Consider the following 19,113-nt stretch of genomic DNA (forward strand, 5'->3'; position numbering starts at 1 on the left):
TTTGGGACATTCCCTCTCATCAAATTCTCATCACATTTGCAGATGGCACCAAACTGGGAGGGGCAACCGATGCCGCACAAGGCAGAATCAGGATTCAAGATGACCTTAATAAATGGGAGAACTGGGCCAAAACTAACAAAATGGATTTCAATAGGTCAAAATGTAAGGTTCTACACTTAGGCAGGAAGAACCAGCTGCACAAATTTTAGATAGGGGACACCTGGCTTGCCAGTAGTACATGTGAATAGGATCTAGGCGCCTTAGTAGACCACAAGCTTAACATGACAAAACAAACACACTTTGAGACAAATCTTAATCAAGGCAGAGTAGGGCAGAGAGCAACTCATCCCCCGCTGCATCTGCAGACTTGCTGGCCAGGCATATGCAGAGGTGGTTTAAACTTCTTCCTGTAGCAGCACTCAGACTTTGGATCCAGCAGATCCATGTGTAACCCTGCACTGCATTTTGCAAATCCTTTATTTTGGGGTCTTATGCCAGTGATGCTATTGCAGACGAATGCAATGCTATTGCACACTAACTGCTACCAGCAGCAGGGCTTTTTGTTATTTTGTTATTATTTTGTTTTCTGTTGTTGGTCAAGAGACAATGGAGTGTGCCCCCAGGTTGAAGTCAAAGGGCTACATTAGCAGGACCAAAGTGGTGTCCCTGGGGCACAAGCCTGGGCAGTGTGTATGGAGGTCCTGGGCTGCCCAGACGAAAAGACCGCCTCCCACCCCAGGCTCACTGACATGGTCCAAAGGAAATCAGAGCAAAAGGTTTGGCCCCAGTTTGGCTAGTGGGAAGTAAAAGATACCAACAGAAAACGAACTGTCATGACATTACTAGTGTCATTAAAGAACAGCAACACAGGCACTTCATCATTATACACGGTCAGCATGACAGAAAAGGGGAATAGCAACTCAGTGAGGTGAAAAAGTCTACAAAGAGATTCTTGCTTGAAACTTAGTCAAGATCGAAAGGAATGTTTTGTAGCATCCTAAAGCATAGTTAACAAGGCTCGCGGGCCTGCCTGTCCATGTTATTCTGCCATCGGTTCCAATGGAAAATTTCCTCTCAATACAAATTTCGGAAAAGAGATTTTCCTCAGGATCTCCCTCAGTAAATCCCCCTTCCAGGCTTCCTCTGATCCTGATAGTTATCAGTCTACCCAGCTGGTGCTGGCCCTCAGTCCAGCACCAAGGGCCTTCTGGCGGTTCCCTCACTGCGAGAAGCGAAGTTACAGGGAACCAGGCAGAGGGCCTTCTCGGTAGTGGCACCCGCCCTGTGGAACGCCCTCCTGTCAGATGTCAAAGAAATAAACAACTACATGACATTTAGAAGACATCTGAAGGCAGCCCTGTTTAGGGAAGTTTTTAATGACTGATGGTTTAATGTATATTTAATGTTTTGTTGGAAGCTGCCCAGAGTGACTGGGGAGACCCAGCCCAATGGGCGGGGTAGAAATGATAAATTATTATTATTATTATTATTATTATTATTATTATTATTATTATTCACATTTTTAGAAAACCCTCAGGTTAAACACCAAAATATCAAGTATTGTTTGACCCTTAAACTGACTGGAAACCAGGATTAGAGACCACCAAGCTTTCCCCCCACAGAACTGGTAGCCATTCTTACACTTGTGTGGCGATACCCTGATCCCTCCCAGAATAAATAAAGACACAGGACACATTGTATAAGTTTAATGGGCGTAAAAGGCCACAACTTTATTGATTACGGATGTAGAGAGGTATTGGCTTAGGCATTGGATCTAACCGTCTATATCCGACTCCAGCTCGCTCTGCTGGCAGTCTGTGAAGGGTTAACCACCGTTGGGTGAGCCCTGTGATGCAGATCAACTAGGAACTCACCCTGGGGCCACCACTAGGGGGCGTGCCTTAGGCCCTCACCTACCACGGCCTCGGACATGGCCACGCCCCCGGACTCCTTAAGGGAGTCTTCCTTTCAAAACCCCTTCAACATTTTGGGGGAGGTGATGGCAGCAACTCCCCCCCCACCTGTAACCTTTCAGAGATAATCCAATGCCTACCGCCGAAAACCAAAGTTGTGATGAGTTGCTACGAGGTAGGCGAAAACCACCGAGCCAATTCGCCAAGTGGGAAAATTCCTACCAGGCTCCTCAATGGCGACCAACCGAGGTCCATAGCAATGTCAAAAAGAAGGGCCCTGCCTAAAGGGAGGGTGGGCGGGAAAACGAAGCGGCTGGGGGGGGGTTCAAGAAAGAGAGGCTGACTCCTGGCCGCGCTCGCTTAAATCAGTGAGCCACGCCCCCTCGGAACGTCCGGATTGGACGTGCCAAGGGAGCACCCGTCCGGGAGCCAGCCAATGGGTTGGGTGGGTGGCAACCATCCCCCCAGCACGTGAGGGCCTCGTGGCGCCCACAACCCCCCCCTCCTACGGCAGAAGGGGCTTTGTCAATATAAGGGTAAAACCATTTGTGAGCTAGAAATACAATGATACTGAGCCATGGCAAGTGTGATTGGTGAGTTACTAGCTCCCGTACCATGCTACTTTTGCAAATGAAGATGAACGAATAGCTCATGTCAGAAAAGCATGAATGTGAAGTTTGTCTCAGACGAGTGGTTTTCTGTCAAACTTCATTTTCTTGCATCAAGAATGGCACCAGTTTTCCAGGCAGAGTACACATGACAAATATGACTCTGTTGTCTGTGTCCTGAAGAAAGTCATGCTGACCTACCACTTTCACAAGGGATTGACTGTAAAATCCTCGCTCATCCCTATAGTGAATCTGAGTTAATCGCTGAACATTGCACAATTCAACTTCTCCCTACTAGCCAAGAGCTTTCCTCTTAATCTGGGTCATGTTTAGCCTGATTATGAGCCTTGCTGATAGAAGAGTCTGCCTTTAGGATTATAGATCAGGAACTGCTCAAATGATTTCAGTCAACATATGCCTTTAATTCACATTTAAGTCCTTTCATAACACACCCGTTCTCTCACACTTTATTCTTCCTTTGGTTTGTGCTTTCACTACAAGATAATTATTACTTTCTTGTGTACAGAAGAGTCATTACCTTTTGGTTATGGTTTTAAAACAAAACATTTAACATTGGTTCCTAGTTGTGAATGTGACTTCTTCATTTTATATTAGTTACGCAATAATTATAGGACTGTTATGGTATGATCCCTCCCAGGGCTTTTTTTTTTCAGACGGAACTTGCCGGAACTCAGTTCTGGCACATCTCAGGTAGGCTCCATTGCCATTATAAGAGAACAAGGGAGGCATTCATGGTGAGCTCTGGCACCTCTTTTCTAGAAAAATAGCACTGAACCCTCCTACTCCAGAAATAAAATGAGGACAGAATTGGAGAAGAACAGTGCCACAATCATGATAAAGATGTGAGCTGCACTTCAACTGCCCAAATTGGTTAATATGCAGGGCACCAAACTCTCTCTCTCCCAGCTTCCAGAGACATGTTCGTCTGTGTTCATGTGAAGCAGGGGCCAGGAATCTTTTTGAGCTTTTCCTCATGCATTTCCTCATGGCTAGCCTTCTGGAAGCCACATGCCACTGGTGGGCAGGCCCAATGGAAAAGTGGGCAGGGCCACTCAGGCTTTCATACACAGGTGTATCCAGACTCCTGCCCTCACCCCCAGCAATCCAGTGGGAGGCATTTGCCAAGACCAATCACTGTGTAGAGGTGCTACAACCCTTAGGAAGGCATTGTTTCTGTAGGCAGAATTCTGGGATAAAGTTCTCTCTCCCCTGTCCCTGTGCAAAGCCATCTAGTTCAGACCCCCTGGATAAGTTCCTGCAATCTTGCATGGAAAGGACAATTCCATCTGCTGTCTTCTTCGGTCTGAAAGCATGGGAAACACTGCACCTGGTGAAATTCTTGGTTCTATGCAACTCTTAAAGGAACAGCAGCTTCCTCAAGGGCCTTCTCTTTACCAGCTGGGCTGGACGACCATGGCTTCCCAAAGCTAGCAGGCATTCTGCACCTGCATTGCCAGCAGGTGCAACCAGCACAGCAATAAGAAGGAACATGCCTCTTTCTCCCTCTGAAACCTTGGTGTGGTAGGAAGAAAAAGCAAGTATATTTTCCTTTTAACATACAAAGACAGTGACAACAACAGTTGCTGCTGCTTTTATTTTGATTATGTATTTTGTGGTTTTATATTGTGGTTTTATTCTCTAAACTGCCCTGAGACCTGTGGGTATAGAGCTGTATATACATTAAATGAATGAATGAATGAATGAATGAGAAGGCCCATAGCTCAGTGGTAGGCCCTTTACAAGATGCAGTGGAGGACTGGGGGATGCAGCAAAGAAAAGGGAGAGCTGTGCTACATTCATGGAAGGAAAGTTGGGGTCCATGTACGATTACTTTCATGTCTTTCATTAATTTGTCATGACAGATGGCCAGCCATGGCTCTTTCCAGCTGTTGCCTGCAATTCTGTGCACACAAGTCACAGGGTTGCATCCCTTGCTATCAGTTAATACCCTTCCATGTATTAATAACCAGCCAGTTAGAATCCTGATCCTAGGGAGCTGCATTCCTTCCTACCACCTTGGAGTGGCAGTGGTAATTTGTATTACATCACACAGTCATGTAATAATAAACGACTGAGCTAACGTAGTAAGCTGGAAGTTCAGTGGTGTTGCCTTACCTGGGAGTGGCTGTTCGTGTTAGTACTTGCAACTGTGACCTTTCAGCTTCTACTCTAATGGTTGGGGTATGAAACTCAGACCATCACTAGCATGATGTTGAGGCCCAAATTCCCCACTATAACTGCATCCAGTGCCTTTATATTATAATAGGGACTGCACCCCTGCTCACGCCCCACACCAACCCTCCCTGCCACTCCTCCCATATTAACCCCTTTCCCACCGCATGCAACCATTTTTTACCTTCCCAACTCCATTTCTGAAGCCACTTTTCTCTTCTATTCTGCAACCCCATTTTCACCTTCACTCCCATGTCCATGCCTCCTCCCTCCCCTCCTTTTGTGCAACCCTTCCTGGCACACAAACCACCACAACGCTAACATACCCTCCAACATTTCTCCGATGAAAATAGGGATGTCCTAAGGAAAAGCGGGACATTCTGGGATCAAATCAGAAATAGGGACAGCTTCTCTAAATCAGGGATGTCCCTGGAAAATAGGGACACTTGGAGGGAGGGCAGGTAAAAAGAGATGTCTATCACTAATGAACACATCCATATATATATATATATATATATATATATATATATATATATAATTTTTGCATATAATTTCCAAACATCTTATTACATACTGTACATTTATATCTTATACAATTTTTGGACTTCCCTCAGCTATGCCTAAAGATTTCCCCTCTTCATCACTTAGCCTTACATTTCATTATCTTCACTATTACTTATAAATACACCATAACTCAATGTCCTTTCCAAATTTTCCTGCAATATTTCATATAATCCTCCTTACAGAACTTCTTGTAGTCCTACTAGTGTAATCTGTTGTTTACAGCTATCTTTCAAATAGTTCACAATTTTTTCCCAATCTTCTAAGAACCTCTGGTCCCATCAGTTTCGAATTCTTCCCGTCATCTTATCCAGTTCTGCATAGTCCATTAATTTCCTCTGCCACTCTTCTTTCATCGGTAATTCTTCTTGTGAACACATCCACTCTTTGCAAAACAGTATGGGAGGGGAGTGTTGTCTTGAGAACCAAAAATTTCCACTGCTGAAAGTGGAGGGCAATAGTGAGGAGCCCAACAGAACTCCACAAGTAATTACAGTCATACCTCGGTTTGAGTACTTTCGGTTTAAGTACTCCACGAACCTGGAAGTGTTTACTTCCGGGTTCCGTGGCGTGCGCATGCGCAGAAGCGATCTGCTTGGTTCACACATGCGCAGAAGCGCTCTATCGGCACTTTGCACATGTGCGGAAGAGGCGCTCGAATTAAGTACTTAAGTACTTTTCAGGGAGCAAATGGCTCCCCGGAACCAATTGAGTACTTAAACCGAGGTACCACTGTATGTGATACAGTATTTCAATGTATGTAAGAGCAATGCATGAGAGAACGGAGCGGCAGTGGTGTACTTTGGGTTTCAGTACTGCATCCACGAGGAAGGTGATGGGGAGCCGTGGGGGCAAGGTTGGGGAACTCCAGGTTGGGTGCAAGCAGTGGGTGCAGGTATCTTCAAGGCCTGGAACTCCCTTGACCTTGCGATCACTGCCCTGTCCCATCCCTTTTGTGGCAAGCAGTACTGCTGCTGGGAGGGTGCCACTGTCCTTGCACACACACACATGTGCCACTGCTTCATGTATGTGGACAATTTTTTAAAATAAATATTTTTTACTTATGTTTTTCATAATGTAGCAAATCAACCATATAATAAACAGAGTACAAACTAGATTGGAGTACAAATGTAAGCAGAAGTGCAAACAGTAGTAGCGCAGCCTTGATTTAATATGCATTATAGTCAATAATATGGAAATACTGTAGAATTATCTAAGACTAAACCTCTGTGTCTAGTACGTGAACAATTATGAATCCAAAAGTTTGTCCAAATCTAGAACATTTAAAAGTTTCCTGTTACTCCTAATTTAGTACCGGAAGAGGGTTCCTATCATTATGGATTTTGAAGCTGTGATGACAACCATGGTTGCTTATTACAAGAATGAGAAGTAGCAATCTTCAGGCTTGTATAGTCCTCCCTCCACCATTCCCCTGCAGGAGGATATTTTTCATTTCATCTGAATGTGGCAAACTGTGGTTTGTGCAAACCACCATTTGCCCTCAAATTTTGTAGTGTGGTGCAACAGAATGAGCGAGAAGTTGGGCTGCTTGACTGTTCAAGCTGAGTGGTCAAAAGACCCACTGGGGGTAATTCCTTGACTTGAAAAATTGAGCACGTGAATGGATTTATGAAGCAAGCAAGTCAGTGGCCTGCTCAACCATCTCTGATCTATTCTGCAATTATTTCTTCACTAATTAATGATGGACCAACAGGAGTCCATAGCATTCAGACATCTTTGAATCTATAAATTATCTGTGAGGACTGAGGGGAAATGCCGCCAAAATGTTTGTTCTGCTCTATGCTTGAATTTGTAGTGTGAACAATGCCTTTGCATCAGCAGTTGATATCTGTTGATTAGCACCACATTTGTTTCCCCTATGTTAAGATGTACCCTTATTTCTTTCTGCCTCAAATCTCACATGTTATTCTCTTACAAGTTAGAGTAGAATATATGCTTTTATCTGGTATATCTACTTAGAAACGTAACCATCCGTTCTAAATACTCAAAATTGTTCTGGAAACTTTTACATAAAAGATTTGACCTTTTAGTGCTCCCCTTGGGAGATTACACGAAACAAGCTTTTACTGAACTTGTGAGACATTTCATAAAGGATTTTTAAAAGCAATCCAGGTTGCTTTATGATTTTAAGGAAATTTGTCTTGCCACTTCACCCCTCCAGCATAACTGGAGCAGTTCACAGGGTTCTTTTAACATTCGCATTTGCTTTTAAAAAGATGTATCAGAGATAATTCTCTGCTTCCAAATTATGACATGTCTATGCATGACTATTTATTACAGCTCAAACATGGTGTTGATTCACCTGGCTTGTACCACATTTGTATCAATCTGACTTCCAAATACTTTAAACCAATGCTGTATTATAAGCAAAGGATTTGTTAAATCACCACCTTCCCTTTAGCACTGCCAAGGACTTTCCTTCATTGCCACAATCATATCTACTGACCAATCAATCAATCAATCAATCAACAAACAAACAAACAAACAAACAATATGTATCACAGAACTCGCACAATTTCCAGTTGCACTTATGCACTGAGTTTAAGCTTCAAACCTTCTTGGTTTTTGCAGAGATCTAGCATCCAAGCTATAAAAGCAACTGTTATTTGCTGAAATATCATGTTGCGTTCTGGTTACAATTAGATTAGCGGAGACACCATCAGTTGGGCCTTTGTACAAGTTTAGTGTCACAAGTCTCGTGGAGATGTCTTGGAGAGGCTGGTCGGATCAGCATGAACAGTGGGAGAAGCCTGAGGAGCTGGAGGCCAATGATTCCAGAGAGGAATCCAGCAGGCTGAGATGGGCCATGAGAGACATCGGAGTTGCCTGGGGAGAAGCTGGGGAGTCTGATCCCAGGTAGAGACCTAGTAGACTGTCCCCCAAGCAGCCCATGCCAGCCCAGCCCACAGCCCCTGTGTGTTTCTGGAGCATCCTTTCCCTCCAGTTCCTACTGGTGAGCTTCTGCCTCTGGAGGAGCATCAGATGCCAGGTCTGGCTCTGGCTCCTCCTCTGTTGCCTAGAACATGGAGTTGCCAGCACTGGCATGAATGGACAGCTCAGGTCCAACCCACCAGAAGGAGTTCCCGTTTGCTTGCCCAGTCGAAAGACATGCCCCACTTGCCACACTAAACCCTTGCCCACCCCATTACTTTACAACAGGGATCCCTGGTATGTGTCAATGACTGGATCAGCATCTTAGCTTCAGCACCTGTTGTAGCTTTAACCTGTGCCTTGCTCATGAACGATACTGATTTGAGCATGGGAGTTTTTGGCAGAAACCATAATCTGAGTTTGAATTCTTTACCCAGAGAGAGCCAGGACATCTCGCTCTTAGTGCATTTTCCACATCTGAAGGAGGAGGAGGAGGATCTTATGGTTGTGAGTGGGCCCCCGTTTTTCTCTTCAGTTTGCAGGCCCAGGAACTGCTCTGATGGACCACTGAGTCTTCTTACTCAATCTCTCCCCCTTCTCCCTCCATTTCCTCATTTCTCTCATGTGAACGCCAAGTTAAAGAGTGTCAGCTTCACTTCTTTGTTCTTTGCCACTGAATACAGTGGCTAGCCCCCCAACACACGCACGCACGCACGCACGCACGCACACACACACACACACACACACACACACACACACCATGGTGGCTAGGAAGTGGAAGGCAACCTTCATCTACAGTTAACCGTCAACGCCTACAGCTTTTCTGTGGCTTGGAGTCAAGTTTACTCACACAAAAAATGGAGTGCTGCCTAGGGGCTTTGAATATGGACTTTGTGTTATTTCCCATGTTATGAAGTTGATAAGTAAAACTTAAGAAACAGTTATTTTTGTCAAATCCTTGGAATAAAAACAAATAAATCTGATATCAACAAATACCAGAAACATTCAAGCGTGGGAAATCTGGTCCAGAGTAGTAACAAAGATGAAAATACACTGGCAATTCAGGTCCAAGTCCTCCTTCAGCTCTTTCTCATAGATTTTGGATATATGTTATATATAACAACAGAACACAGAAAGAGAACAGGTCCATTTGAAAGCCCTTGGGCTTGGTGAAGTTGTCCGTGCCTTTTCTTCCTTTCACATGCCCCAGGTGAATGAAGAAGGAAGCAGTGATTGCAGTCTTAGTATACACCTACCCACAAAGTCATTGATCAGGTATACCCACTGCTGGGACTACCCTCATCTGTTTTCAAGTAGACACACTCATGGGCTTAGCGGGGGGGGGGGGGGCAAGGGGGCAGTAGAATAGAAAAACAAAAGAAATACTTAGCTAACTGACCAATCACATTGGTTCTGCCCCCCCCCCCGCCAATGAAGTCCTGCCCCCCCCTGCTACGCCCATGTACACACTGCAGGGTAATGCATCAATCTGCGTTGAGCTTTTACTTTTGTCATGAAACCAGTTTCTCAAGAAGCACTTTTTGGGGCAAAACGCCAACAAAATAATCTGGACACTGTGTGGACTATGTAAAACACACACACACACACACAAAAAAAACCACACACACAAAAACAAACAACCTCCAAATACTCAGTCTCCATTGATTCTAGAATAAAATGTGCGCACATAGCCCAAAGCTCCTTTTTTATTTAGATTCTTTCCATCAAACCGCTGCAACGTGCAGTCTTGCCTCCTGACACAAATCTATATGTTAAGCCTTCCCATTTTTATTTTGCTGGTATTCATCAGCTCGCTCTGGCAGCAAAACTGACTGCAAAAACATTTCTAAGTGAGATCTGGATTCTTTGCTTTTACTTTTTTTTTTTTTTTTAAGAATAAGCTGTTGGCGGGGGTGGGGTGGGGACACCTCCAGCTCTGGTTTCTTTCTAGAGTAGGGTGGTAGCCTGCCGAAATCACTGCCACATTCTTCCCATAGTAGTCCTTTAAAATTAATAGCACATGCAGAGGAAAAACTAAACCCCTTTGACGTCACTCTCGAAACGAGGAAACATAAACAGAGCAGGCTTCACTCTAGCGAGCTCGCAGGGCGCCAGCTGATTGGCCGGCTCGGCTGTGCCTGTGGCAGATGACAGCACCTCCCAGCCAGGCACGGCACTGGCCTTCGACTTGCTGCTGCTGCTGCTGCTGAACACTCAGCCACTCAGAGACTGCAGCAAAGCCCCAGCTGAGCGCTCTATCCCAGCACTCGCCTGGCAGGAAAGTGCCGCCGTCTTCTCCTCTCTTTCTGCTTCTTCTTTGGCACTCTCCTCCTGTCTCCTTGGACATTCCGCCCACCCCGTTGCACATGTTCACGCGCACCTTTCTCTCTCCTCCTGCGCGCCCCCCTCAATTATTTGCTTCATCCTGAACGCAGTTTCTGGATCCTGCAGCACAAGTCTTCATGAACAAGCTGCGCCGCTTACAGATTCCGCAGCATTCAAAGGTCACAGAACTGCCACTATGGTTAAATGTCTTGTTTAATGGTTGAGGTATGTATGTAGCAAATCCTCCGAAGCGGCGTGATCATGGGTGTGAAGGTTTGTTTTAAAGGTTCCAGCAGGAAAGGGGGGGGGAGAAGAGAGAAAGAGAGATTGCGTTTGCCAAAGTTAGTAGCAGAGGTGATATTTGTGTTTGGAGGAAAATCTTGATGGCTCTCACTAAGAAAACTGCTGCTTGATTATTATTTTTAAATATCCGTGCCTGCATTTTCATTGTTGTTGGTATTGTCCCAAGCCACGGAAACTTGCATGAATTGTAACTGAACTGACTGCAAAGGATATAGGAAAGGTTCCGGGACAGTAGCACTTAATGACCATTAGGAGAGTGAGAGGCTTTCTTCCCCCTTTAGTACTTAAGCATTTCAGTGGTTTGGAAAAAGGGAAGCTTTACAGGTAACTGAGGCTGCAATCCTGTACCCATTTACCTGGGAGTAAACTCCACTGAACTCAATGAGTCTTACTTCTGAGCAGACATGAAAAGGACTCTGCTGTAAATGTGCTGGAACAGATAACTAGGAATATAGTGTGTCGATGGAGGGAGAAATGAATGGCAATGCAAATAAAAACATATTTCTTAGCAATATATGTTACAGATCTTTATCTTCTGGGTGTTTTAGCAGGTTACAAATGCTCCTCTGTTTCTTTAACTTCATTGAAGGGTTTGTGCTGAAACTATCAACAAAGAGATAACATATTAACAGCTAGCTGAAGGGCAAAACAGTGAACAGCATCTTCTCAGGACTGTTTGGTGACATATACGTTCAACTGGTCATCAGACAGCAGCCTGTACTCTTAACTTGGAGGGTGGCTGCAGCATTCAAGTGACCTGCTAGTGCTGCAGGGAGCAGGAGTGGTGGTTCAGCTGAACAGAACTCACATTGTTTTCAGGAGAGTAGCTGCAACATGCATTCGAGAAAGCTACACCCAGAGAGATGCATGTTTAAAATCCTGCCCAAATAGCCCATGATGCACACACACACACATATAATGGCAGAAAGGTGTATTGTCTGAAGGCATTGCAAGGTTTCATCACTCTGAAATCTCTGTCGAGCTGTTCGGAAGGAGGGACGTGTTGCATTTTTGAAAATTATTGTTCTTAATTTCAAACTCATTTTGCTTTTATGAATTCAGAAACCGTGGGTGGGTCACCCTGGCTATATACTTTGAAGGTTGGTTTTTTTGGGGGGGGGGAGGGAGAGAAACAAGTAACTGCACTTGATTCATAAGTGCCAGCTTGGGAATGGTAAAATATTAGCTCTGAAATGCAGACTATCTGCTATGTGCTGTGAATGGACAATTGCTATCCTGCAGTGCCTGGTGGGAAAAACAAGGACTTTGTGTGTTGCAAATGCATAACTGCATCTCCTCCATTTCCTTTGCTGTATCTTCGCTGATGGCTGTAAGAACAAAGAGGCTGCTGTCATTAATAAATTGCTTAATGACACATTTCATATGCAGGGTTAAGGCATCCTTCTTCCTTTTCCCCCTGTCAGCCACGGTCAGTTTTTATCAGCTGAACTGTTAGCTTCTCTCGCTTCTCTCTCCAGTCTACAGTAGATCTTATACATTGAAAAACGTTAGCAAGCTCCGGAAATTCAAAAACACTATTTCGAAGAGAATCATTTCAACTGCTATGTATAAATTGTCCATTATTCAATTTAAATGATCACTGTAGCAGGAAAAGGAATATGGACAAATCAGAGGGAAGAAGAAAGAAGCCCTCAAACTTTCTGAAAGACTCTATTTTCTGATAGTGCAATTCTTTACAGGTTACTTTGATGCAAGTCCACCGTGTTCAGTAGTGGCATGCTTCCATGGATGCAAGTATAGGGTTGTACTTTGAACATCCTTGTTGCAAGTGTAATTGGGGCATGTAACTCATGCGGCGCTATACTATATGAGCGCTGAGGATTGTAAATGGGAAGAGAATCCCCCCCCCCGGGGCATCCAGAAGTCTTGACTGCTGCTCAGGAGAGGTTAAGTTCTGTTTAAATCCTTGAGAGTTTAATGGGGTTTAAATTAGTCACAACAACCAAGGGAGAAGCTAAATGTTACAGAAGATGCAGAGATGCTTGAAAAATTGGTACACCATGTGGTGCGTCTCTCCAATGTTCCACAACATGTTGCAGCACTTACCCAACGGTGTGTTGTCATCCCACTGCGGGATCCCTTGTTCCCTTCGGTGGAAGCGAGCTCAACTTAGAACAGGGACAGTTGAAACATATCAGTAGAATGGAAAGGCATCATGTTGTGCCCTTGCATCACGAGAAAAGAGGTGCTTCACATTTCACAGGACAGGAGAAGACCTCACCACGAGGATACCTTTTCCAGCATCAGCCATTGCCTTTTATAACATGTTGTTCTTACAATTTGTGATTATAATTCCATTGGTTTCAATAGGTTTGGGGCCCTGTGTGTCTTCTATATGGTTAGAGGATCACTCTGCCTCTTCTAAGCATCCATTTTATACAAACGTTTTGCATGCCCTCAGAATGTCTGCAAAGAGACTGTATGCAGTATTCTTGAGCAGAGCAACTTTTTCAGGCTTGCAAACAGTGATCATCAAATGTCTTAAGATGCATACTAACTACAGGAACCAGAACAAAATGCAGAAACAAAATTACACTCTGTTGGGACACACTAGCTAGTTTCTGTAAATGTCCTATAAACAACCCTGATCAGTCATTTGTTTAAATTTCTGGTCCACTGCATCCCAAATGCTAGGAGCTGATTGCAATGTATAATTCAGATGTCAGGTAGACACACAACAATGTTAAAAAAAACAACCCACCCAAAGTATTCAACCAGGTTTCATTCAGTGTAGACCTATTGAAATTAATGGCCTAACTTAGCAATAACAAACTCTAGCCCAAATAAATATGTTCTGTTGTGCTTTGAATAATACCCAGGCCAAATGTTTGCTCAGTGTCCATAGGAGGGAAGTTTCAAACGACCTCACGAAAGAAAACTTAGCATTAGAATGTTAATACAAGTTGCCAGCTAAGGGTGGGATTCAGCTAACCAGCCCCATCAGCAAAAGCCCTGCACAAGGACTTGTGCAATGGAGACTTTTCCCCTCCTTTCCCAGTGCCCTCCAAAATTGGCTCTGGGGTTCAGGAGAACCCACAAAACAGTGCACAGGCAGGGAGAGAGGAGAACATTCCATCTGGCAAGATGCAATGCGTGGACAGACAGAATTACTGGAAGAGTATGATGTTGAATTCCATCCTAAATGTCAGAATAAAATGAAATTATTAGAATGATTTGCCTCAACCCCTAAGGGGGCTGGTTACTTTGTCCAACAATGGCATAGCCCAAACATACCAAAGCTCTGTATGAGAATATTAACAGCACCATGTAAGCATTCCATTTTTCTTACGATGGAGTTCATAGAGAATATATTTATCTTTATGCAATGCAACCTTTAAGCTTTCCTTACATGTGCGCATTTTTGCCTCAGGGGAGGTTGACACAGGCTGAAATGCATTATGATAAACGCTAATAACACCTTCAGCTGCAACTTCCATACAATTTTAGTTTGTTCATGTATACCACTACACCACATTGCCTTCAGTCAGCCAGACTTTGGGTCAATAGGTGATTGGAATTGATGTGCAAGAAGCCCATCCTTAAAACTTCTATGCTTCCTACCACCATCCATGCCTTCCCTAAAGGCAGGGGCAACTCTTTCAGTCCAAGAACCACATTTTTTCTGTAGGCAACCCTACAGAAAACCCAGGGGCTGCATGCCAGTGGTGCCTGAGGCCAGAGGCAAAACGTGAGTGAGAGTCTTTCCTTTCTACAGTAAACTACATACCAGCAACACAAAATTCACAGGCTACTACTTCTCTCTCTCCTCAATTTAGACAAACAATAGGTTCTTTGGGCGCAGAGCAGGGCTGGGGAAGAGCTGTAGCTCTTCCAGATTCAACCCACCATTGGAGACTCCTAAGGGCTTGCAGGTGCCGCATTCAGCCCCCAGGTCCGAGGTTCCTGACTCCTGCCTGACACACTCCCACAAATGCCTAGGAAATCACAGCATGGCCCAGTCATAAACTCATCACCCTCCCTTGATTATCAAGTCTACAGTTCCTGACCCATGTGAACAGTAAAGCTGATAAAACTGGTGTGTGTAGTTGAATATTTGCCTTAATAAAGATCATGTTTTGTGACCTTAATACATGAGAATGTTCAGAGCTGTGTTACATGCGCAAGGCAGCAGCAAGACAAGATGTGCCAGTCATTCCCGAGTCCTCTGCTGCAGTTTCCTGTAGCAAATGCAGCAGCTGAAAAATGCTTCATATAGTTATTCTTTATGGATGAAAAGCAGTGCTAAGCCTGTTCTGCTTTTATGTCCTGAACTTAGTCAGCAATTGTACTCTGTTAGAGAGTTATTCCCTCTCCCCCTGTTTTTTTTCTTCTAAGAGGAACTATCCACGGACATCTATTTTTTTGCTTAGGAACCACCTGTTAACCCTGTTCTTGTCTGAACTCATTTTCATCCAGCCTCTTTGTGCATTATTCCTCAGCTGGATCTCTGGTGACCAATGCTTACAATTGATCGATCCCGTTATTACTCACTGATGGATCCTAGCCATATATTCAGTAAATAAACAATGCAGAAACTTTGTTTATAGCTGAAAGCGGTTGGTGCAGCAGCACTGGACGTCTTTAAAATGATGCTCGTCTATTGAGCTCTATTCTCAACTGGCTTGGAAACTGATAGCTTGCAAAGTTTATCTTACTTGCAATGTGCCTGTCATCAACTGCTAGAGCAACCTTGTAATCTCCTGCTCCTTTCATCAGAGGGAGTGAGCATTGGATGAGCACCTAAGTGCACTTAGGAAGGCAGATGTAGGCTCAGCCAGACTTCCTTTTGTACCATGTTACAAGGCATAGGTTCACACCTTTTCTGTTTTTGTCCTGGTGTTTCCCCGTGAAAACCGATGGGGAGTAAATGGCAATCTGCAGGAAACGTGAGTTGCAGTTTATTCTGATTCAGTGTTAAAGAGCTGAAGAATGGAGGAAGAGATGGGGCAAATAAAAAAGCACTTGGACATGGAGCTTGAAAGTGCACAGCTGTGCCTAGAAAGTACGGGGCAAATCATAAGTGTGGATGAGCCTTAAGTGCAGCTGACAGACAGAGTTGGGACTGGCAATACATGTTGTTGTTGTTTAGTCGTGTCCGACTCTTCGTGACCCTATGGACCAGAGCACGGGCTGTAAATGCAGCTATCTGACCAGACCCAGCTTTGCATTTTGATTATTCTTTGTGCACCTTCCACCCTCACTTCAGTCAATGTTCATTTACCACCAATTGACAAATTAATGTCACCCCTGCCTAAAATGTCACCACACCTCAGGTGCTTCTAGACAGGGACTTAATGTTGCAAGCAGGTCATTGAAGTATCATAAATGGCCCATTGGCAAAAGTCCCCCCCCCCTTTTCCTTATTGGATTTCCTCCTGGATTAAATGGGTGTAGGTGGGATTTTACGGACTGACATTATATGAAAACAGGAGTTTTCTGTGTGGAGTTCCAGCCTCATATGGCTCTAGCATGTTTGAATCTAATTAGTGCATGAAGGGAGTAAATTGTCCTGCCATGCTTAGCCAATGTCATCACTTCCCACCTTGAGAGGAAATGGGTCACCAAGCCTCTGCCTGCCTGCCTGCCTGCCTGCCTGCCTACCTGCCTACCTGTTTCTTTCTACCCATGTGAACTTCAGTATATAAGAAGCTCTGAGCTTCAACCAGCCTCTTTTGTTTCAGACCTGAACCGAGTCTGAAGCTAGTGTTTTTCACTACCAGTAGTTTAGAAACCTTTACCTTTTGTAACTAAGCAACATTTGACTGCCTGTGCATCTTTTCTGACTGCTGTATGCAAAAGCACATGAGCCCAACTTTTGAAGAGTTTTGTGAGTGAACCATTTTATGACTTACCAAACTTGCGCGCTGCCTCTATGCCAGGGAAGTGTGGTAGCTTGGAAACTGCTTTTAAAGAGGGACATTTTCGGGACTAGTGCAGGACGAGTCTCCATTACCTGCCTGCCACATGTACCAGTCCATATTACCCTGTGACTAAACAGATGCAATCCCATACCGTAGGTATCCTTCTAATCTAGCCCACTACCAATTCCTCTGCAATCTCTCCCTCTGTCTTCTAGTGAGATTAATACCTTGTTAGTTTCTATAAGAAATTAAGTGTTGCTGTGCTCAGGAGTCCTTGTGCTCATACATACCCCTTTTTGAAGGGTGGAACATCCCCCTCCTTTTCTTCAGCTATGGTGGCAGGAAATGGACTGGGTGGGTAAAAATTCCCTAGCATGAGTGACAAGGTTTTCCCCAAGGTTGTCAGTTACACTGGAGGCAGGGGGAGGATGGTGAAGTGAAGTTTATTGGCAGCCTTGGAACTGATAAGATTTCCCAACAACCTTGTCATCTTCACTGTAGGTGGGAGGGGGGAGTTTTCCTCCTACACTTTTATGCTATTAGTGTTAAATTGTTTTTTAAAAAAACCTCTCAGTCCCAGGTGTATACAACTATGGTGTGTGTGTGTGTGTGTGTGTGTGTGTGTGTGTGTGTGTGTAGGACTAAAAAAAGAAAATGACAGAACATTTCTCTTTATGGTAGTCCTAACACCGGTGTGGGGGAGCTTTGTCCCTCCAGATGTTGCTAAACTACCACTCGCATGATCCCTGACAATTGGCCATGCTTGCTGGAGCTCATGGGAGTTGTAGTTCAGCAACGTCTGAAGAGCCAAAGGTTCCCTGTGCCTACTGTAACAGGAAAGGAAAGCTGGAGTGAAATTTCAAATGTAAATCCATCTCTTTGCATAGCCATCAGTTATGCAAGCGCACTAAAAACTGCATTTCTGTGTTTCACACATCCACACCAACCATGAGAGAGATGCCTCTAAAGTAACTGAAGGGGTGTGTGTGAAACCTGCACGTGGCTTCCTTTCAATGGACTCTTTAAAGTACAAAAAAGGCAGGAGGAAGAGAACGCAACCTGGCACAGTGGGTGGTATGGTTGCCTCCTTTCCCCTTGGGCTTCTGAGTCAGGGAGAGGTGTGAGCAATGAATTTGTCCCTACATTTGTCTTCCTGCTGTAGTTGAAAGTACCTCTGCTACCTGCTGTCTCTGTTATTGCTTCCCCCAAGTCCAAAGCAAGCACCAGGAGAGCTTAGGAGCTGTTCCAGAGGGCAGGACCTGAACCAATAGATTCAAATTACAAAAAGGAAGTTCCGACTAAACTTTAGGAAGAACTTTCTGACAGGAAGAGCTGTTCAACGTGGAATGGACTACCTTGGAAGGTGGCGGACTCTCCTCCAAACAGCAGTTGGGTGGCCAGATGTCAGGGATTCTATATCTGTGAATCCTGCATTTAAGAGGGTTGGACCTTTGGTGTCTCTTCCAACTCAACGATTCTATGATTCCACTTCTATTAGAGCTCATTCACACTTCCATTTGTCCCGTGGTTTCTAGGCTCAGGTCCAATAGGTTTTTCTTTTGCCCTGCCGCTTTCACAGGAAAACCCATGGTTTATTGATAAATCACAACGAATTTCAATCAGGTTTTCTGCGGATTGGTGGTTGTTCTCATTCAGCAGTAAACCACAGGATTTCCCAGGAAAACAGATGGGACACAAGAAAAACCTCTTGGATCCATGCCTAGAGATCATGGGGTGAGGGAAGAAACTGCAGGACAAATGGGAGTAGGGATGAGCCCTTAGTTTTGTCAAACAACTCAGCTGTTGCAGATTTATCTTCATCTTAATTGCTAAGAACATGCTTATTTACATATTTAGCATGATAGGCAAAGCAGAGCAGGGCCAAGCTACAGGCTAGTAGATAGGATTTAAGAACTGGCCGAAATATGCCTTTACCTATTCAGCTGGAGCTTAGATGCCTAAACAGTAGTGTTGATAAGTGGTTTGTAAAAAAATAAATATTTTTTTTTAAAAAATAGAGATATTGCTAGGACTTCGCATTTTAGAATATTTATCTACAACATGTGGTTAATATGCTTTTAGGAGTCCTCTTCGCTCTCTAATAAACTCTGGACATCAATATTAATCCCAATGCTACAGCTGCTATATTATGTAGTAGATTAGTGATTTGGAGTTCAACCCTAGAGATAGAACATCATGTGCCTAAGCATCCTCAACAGATGCCTGACCAAACATTTCTTGAAAGCTGGAATTTGAATATCTCTCCAAGGAGGGAGATCTCATAGCTCCATTAGGTAGCTTATTTCACTGCTGAATTGTTCTAGTATTAGGGTAACCCTTAGAAGAAACTTTTCATGGAGGACAAGGCTTTTAGTGGCTACGAGTTATGATATGGCTATGTTCTGCCTTCGCAGTGGGAGGCAGTAATGCTTCTGA

At 44.2% G+C, this 19,113-nt stretch overlaps 1 protein-coding gene across 3 annotated transcripts in view; it reads left to right on the forward strand.

Annotated features, from left to right (window-relative positions):
- The window catches only part of PDE7B (phosphodiesterase 7B), a 221,687-nt gene that overhangs the window by 70,147 nt on the left and 132,427 nt on the right, over positions 1 to 19,113 (forward strand). Inside the window, exon 1 of one of the 3 annotated variants that reach the window (XM_035108921.2) lies at positions 10,112 to 10,717. The exons of the other annotated variants lie outside the window; for them this stretch is intronic. Within the exon in view, the coding sequence (XP_034964812.1) occupies positions 10,697 to 10,717 (21 nt within the window). The 5' untranslated portion in view covers positions 10,112 to 10,696. Of the gene's footprint in view, positions 1 to 10,111; positions 10,718 to 19,113 lie in introns of those variants that run through there. 3 annotated transcript variants of the gene reach the window in all.

Source organism: Zootoca vivipara, chromosome 3 (assembly GCF_963506605.1).
Source record: "Zootoca vivipara chromosome 3, rZooViv1.1, whole genome shotgun sequence".
In the NCBI taxonomy this organism is placed as follows: Eukaryota; Metazoa; Chordata; class Lepidosauria; order Squamata; family Lacertidae; genus Zootoca; species Zootoca vivipara.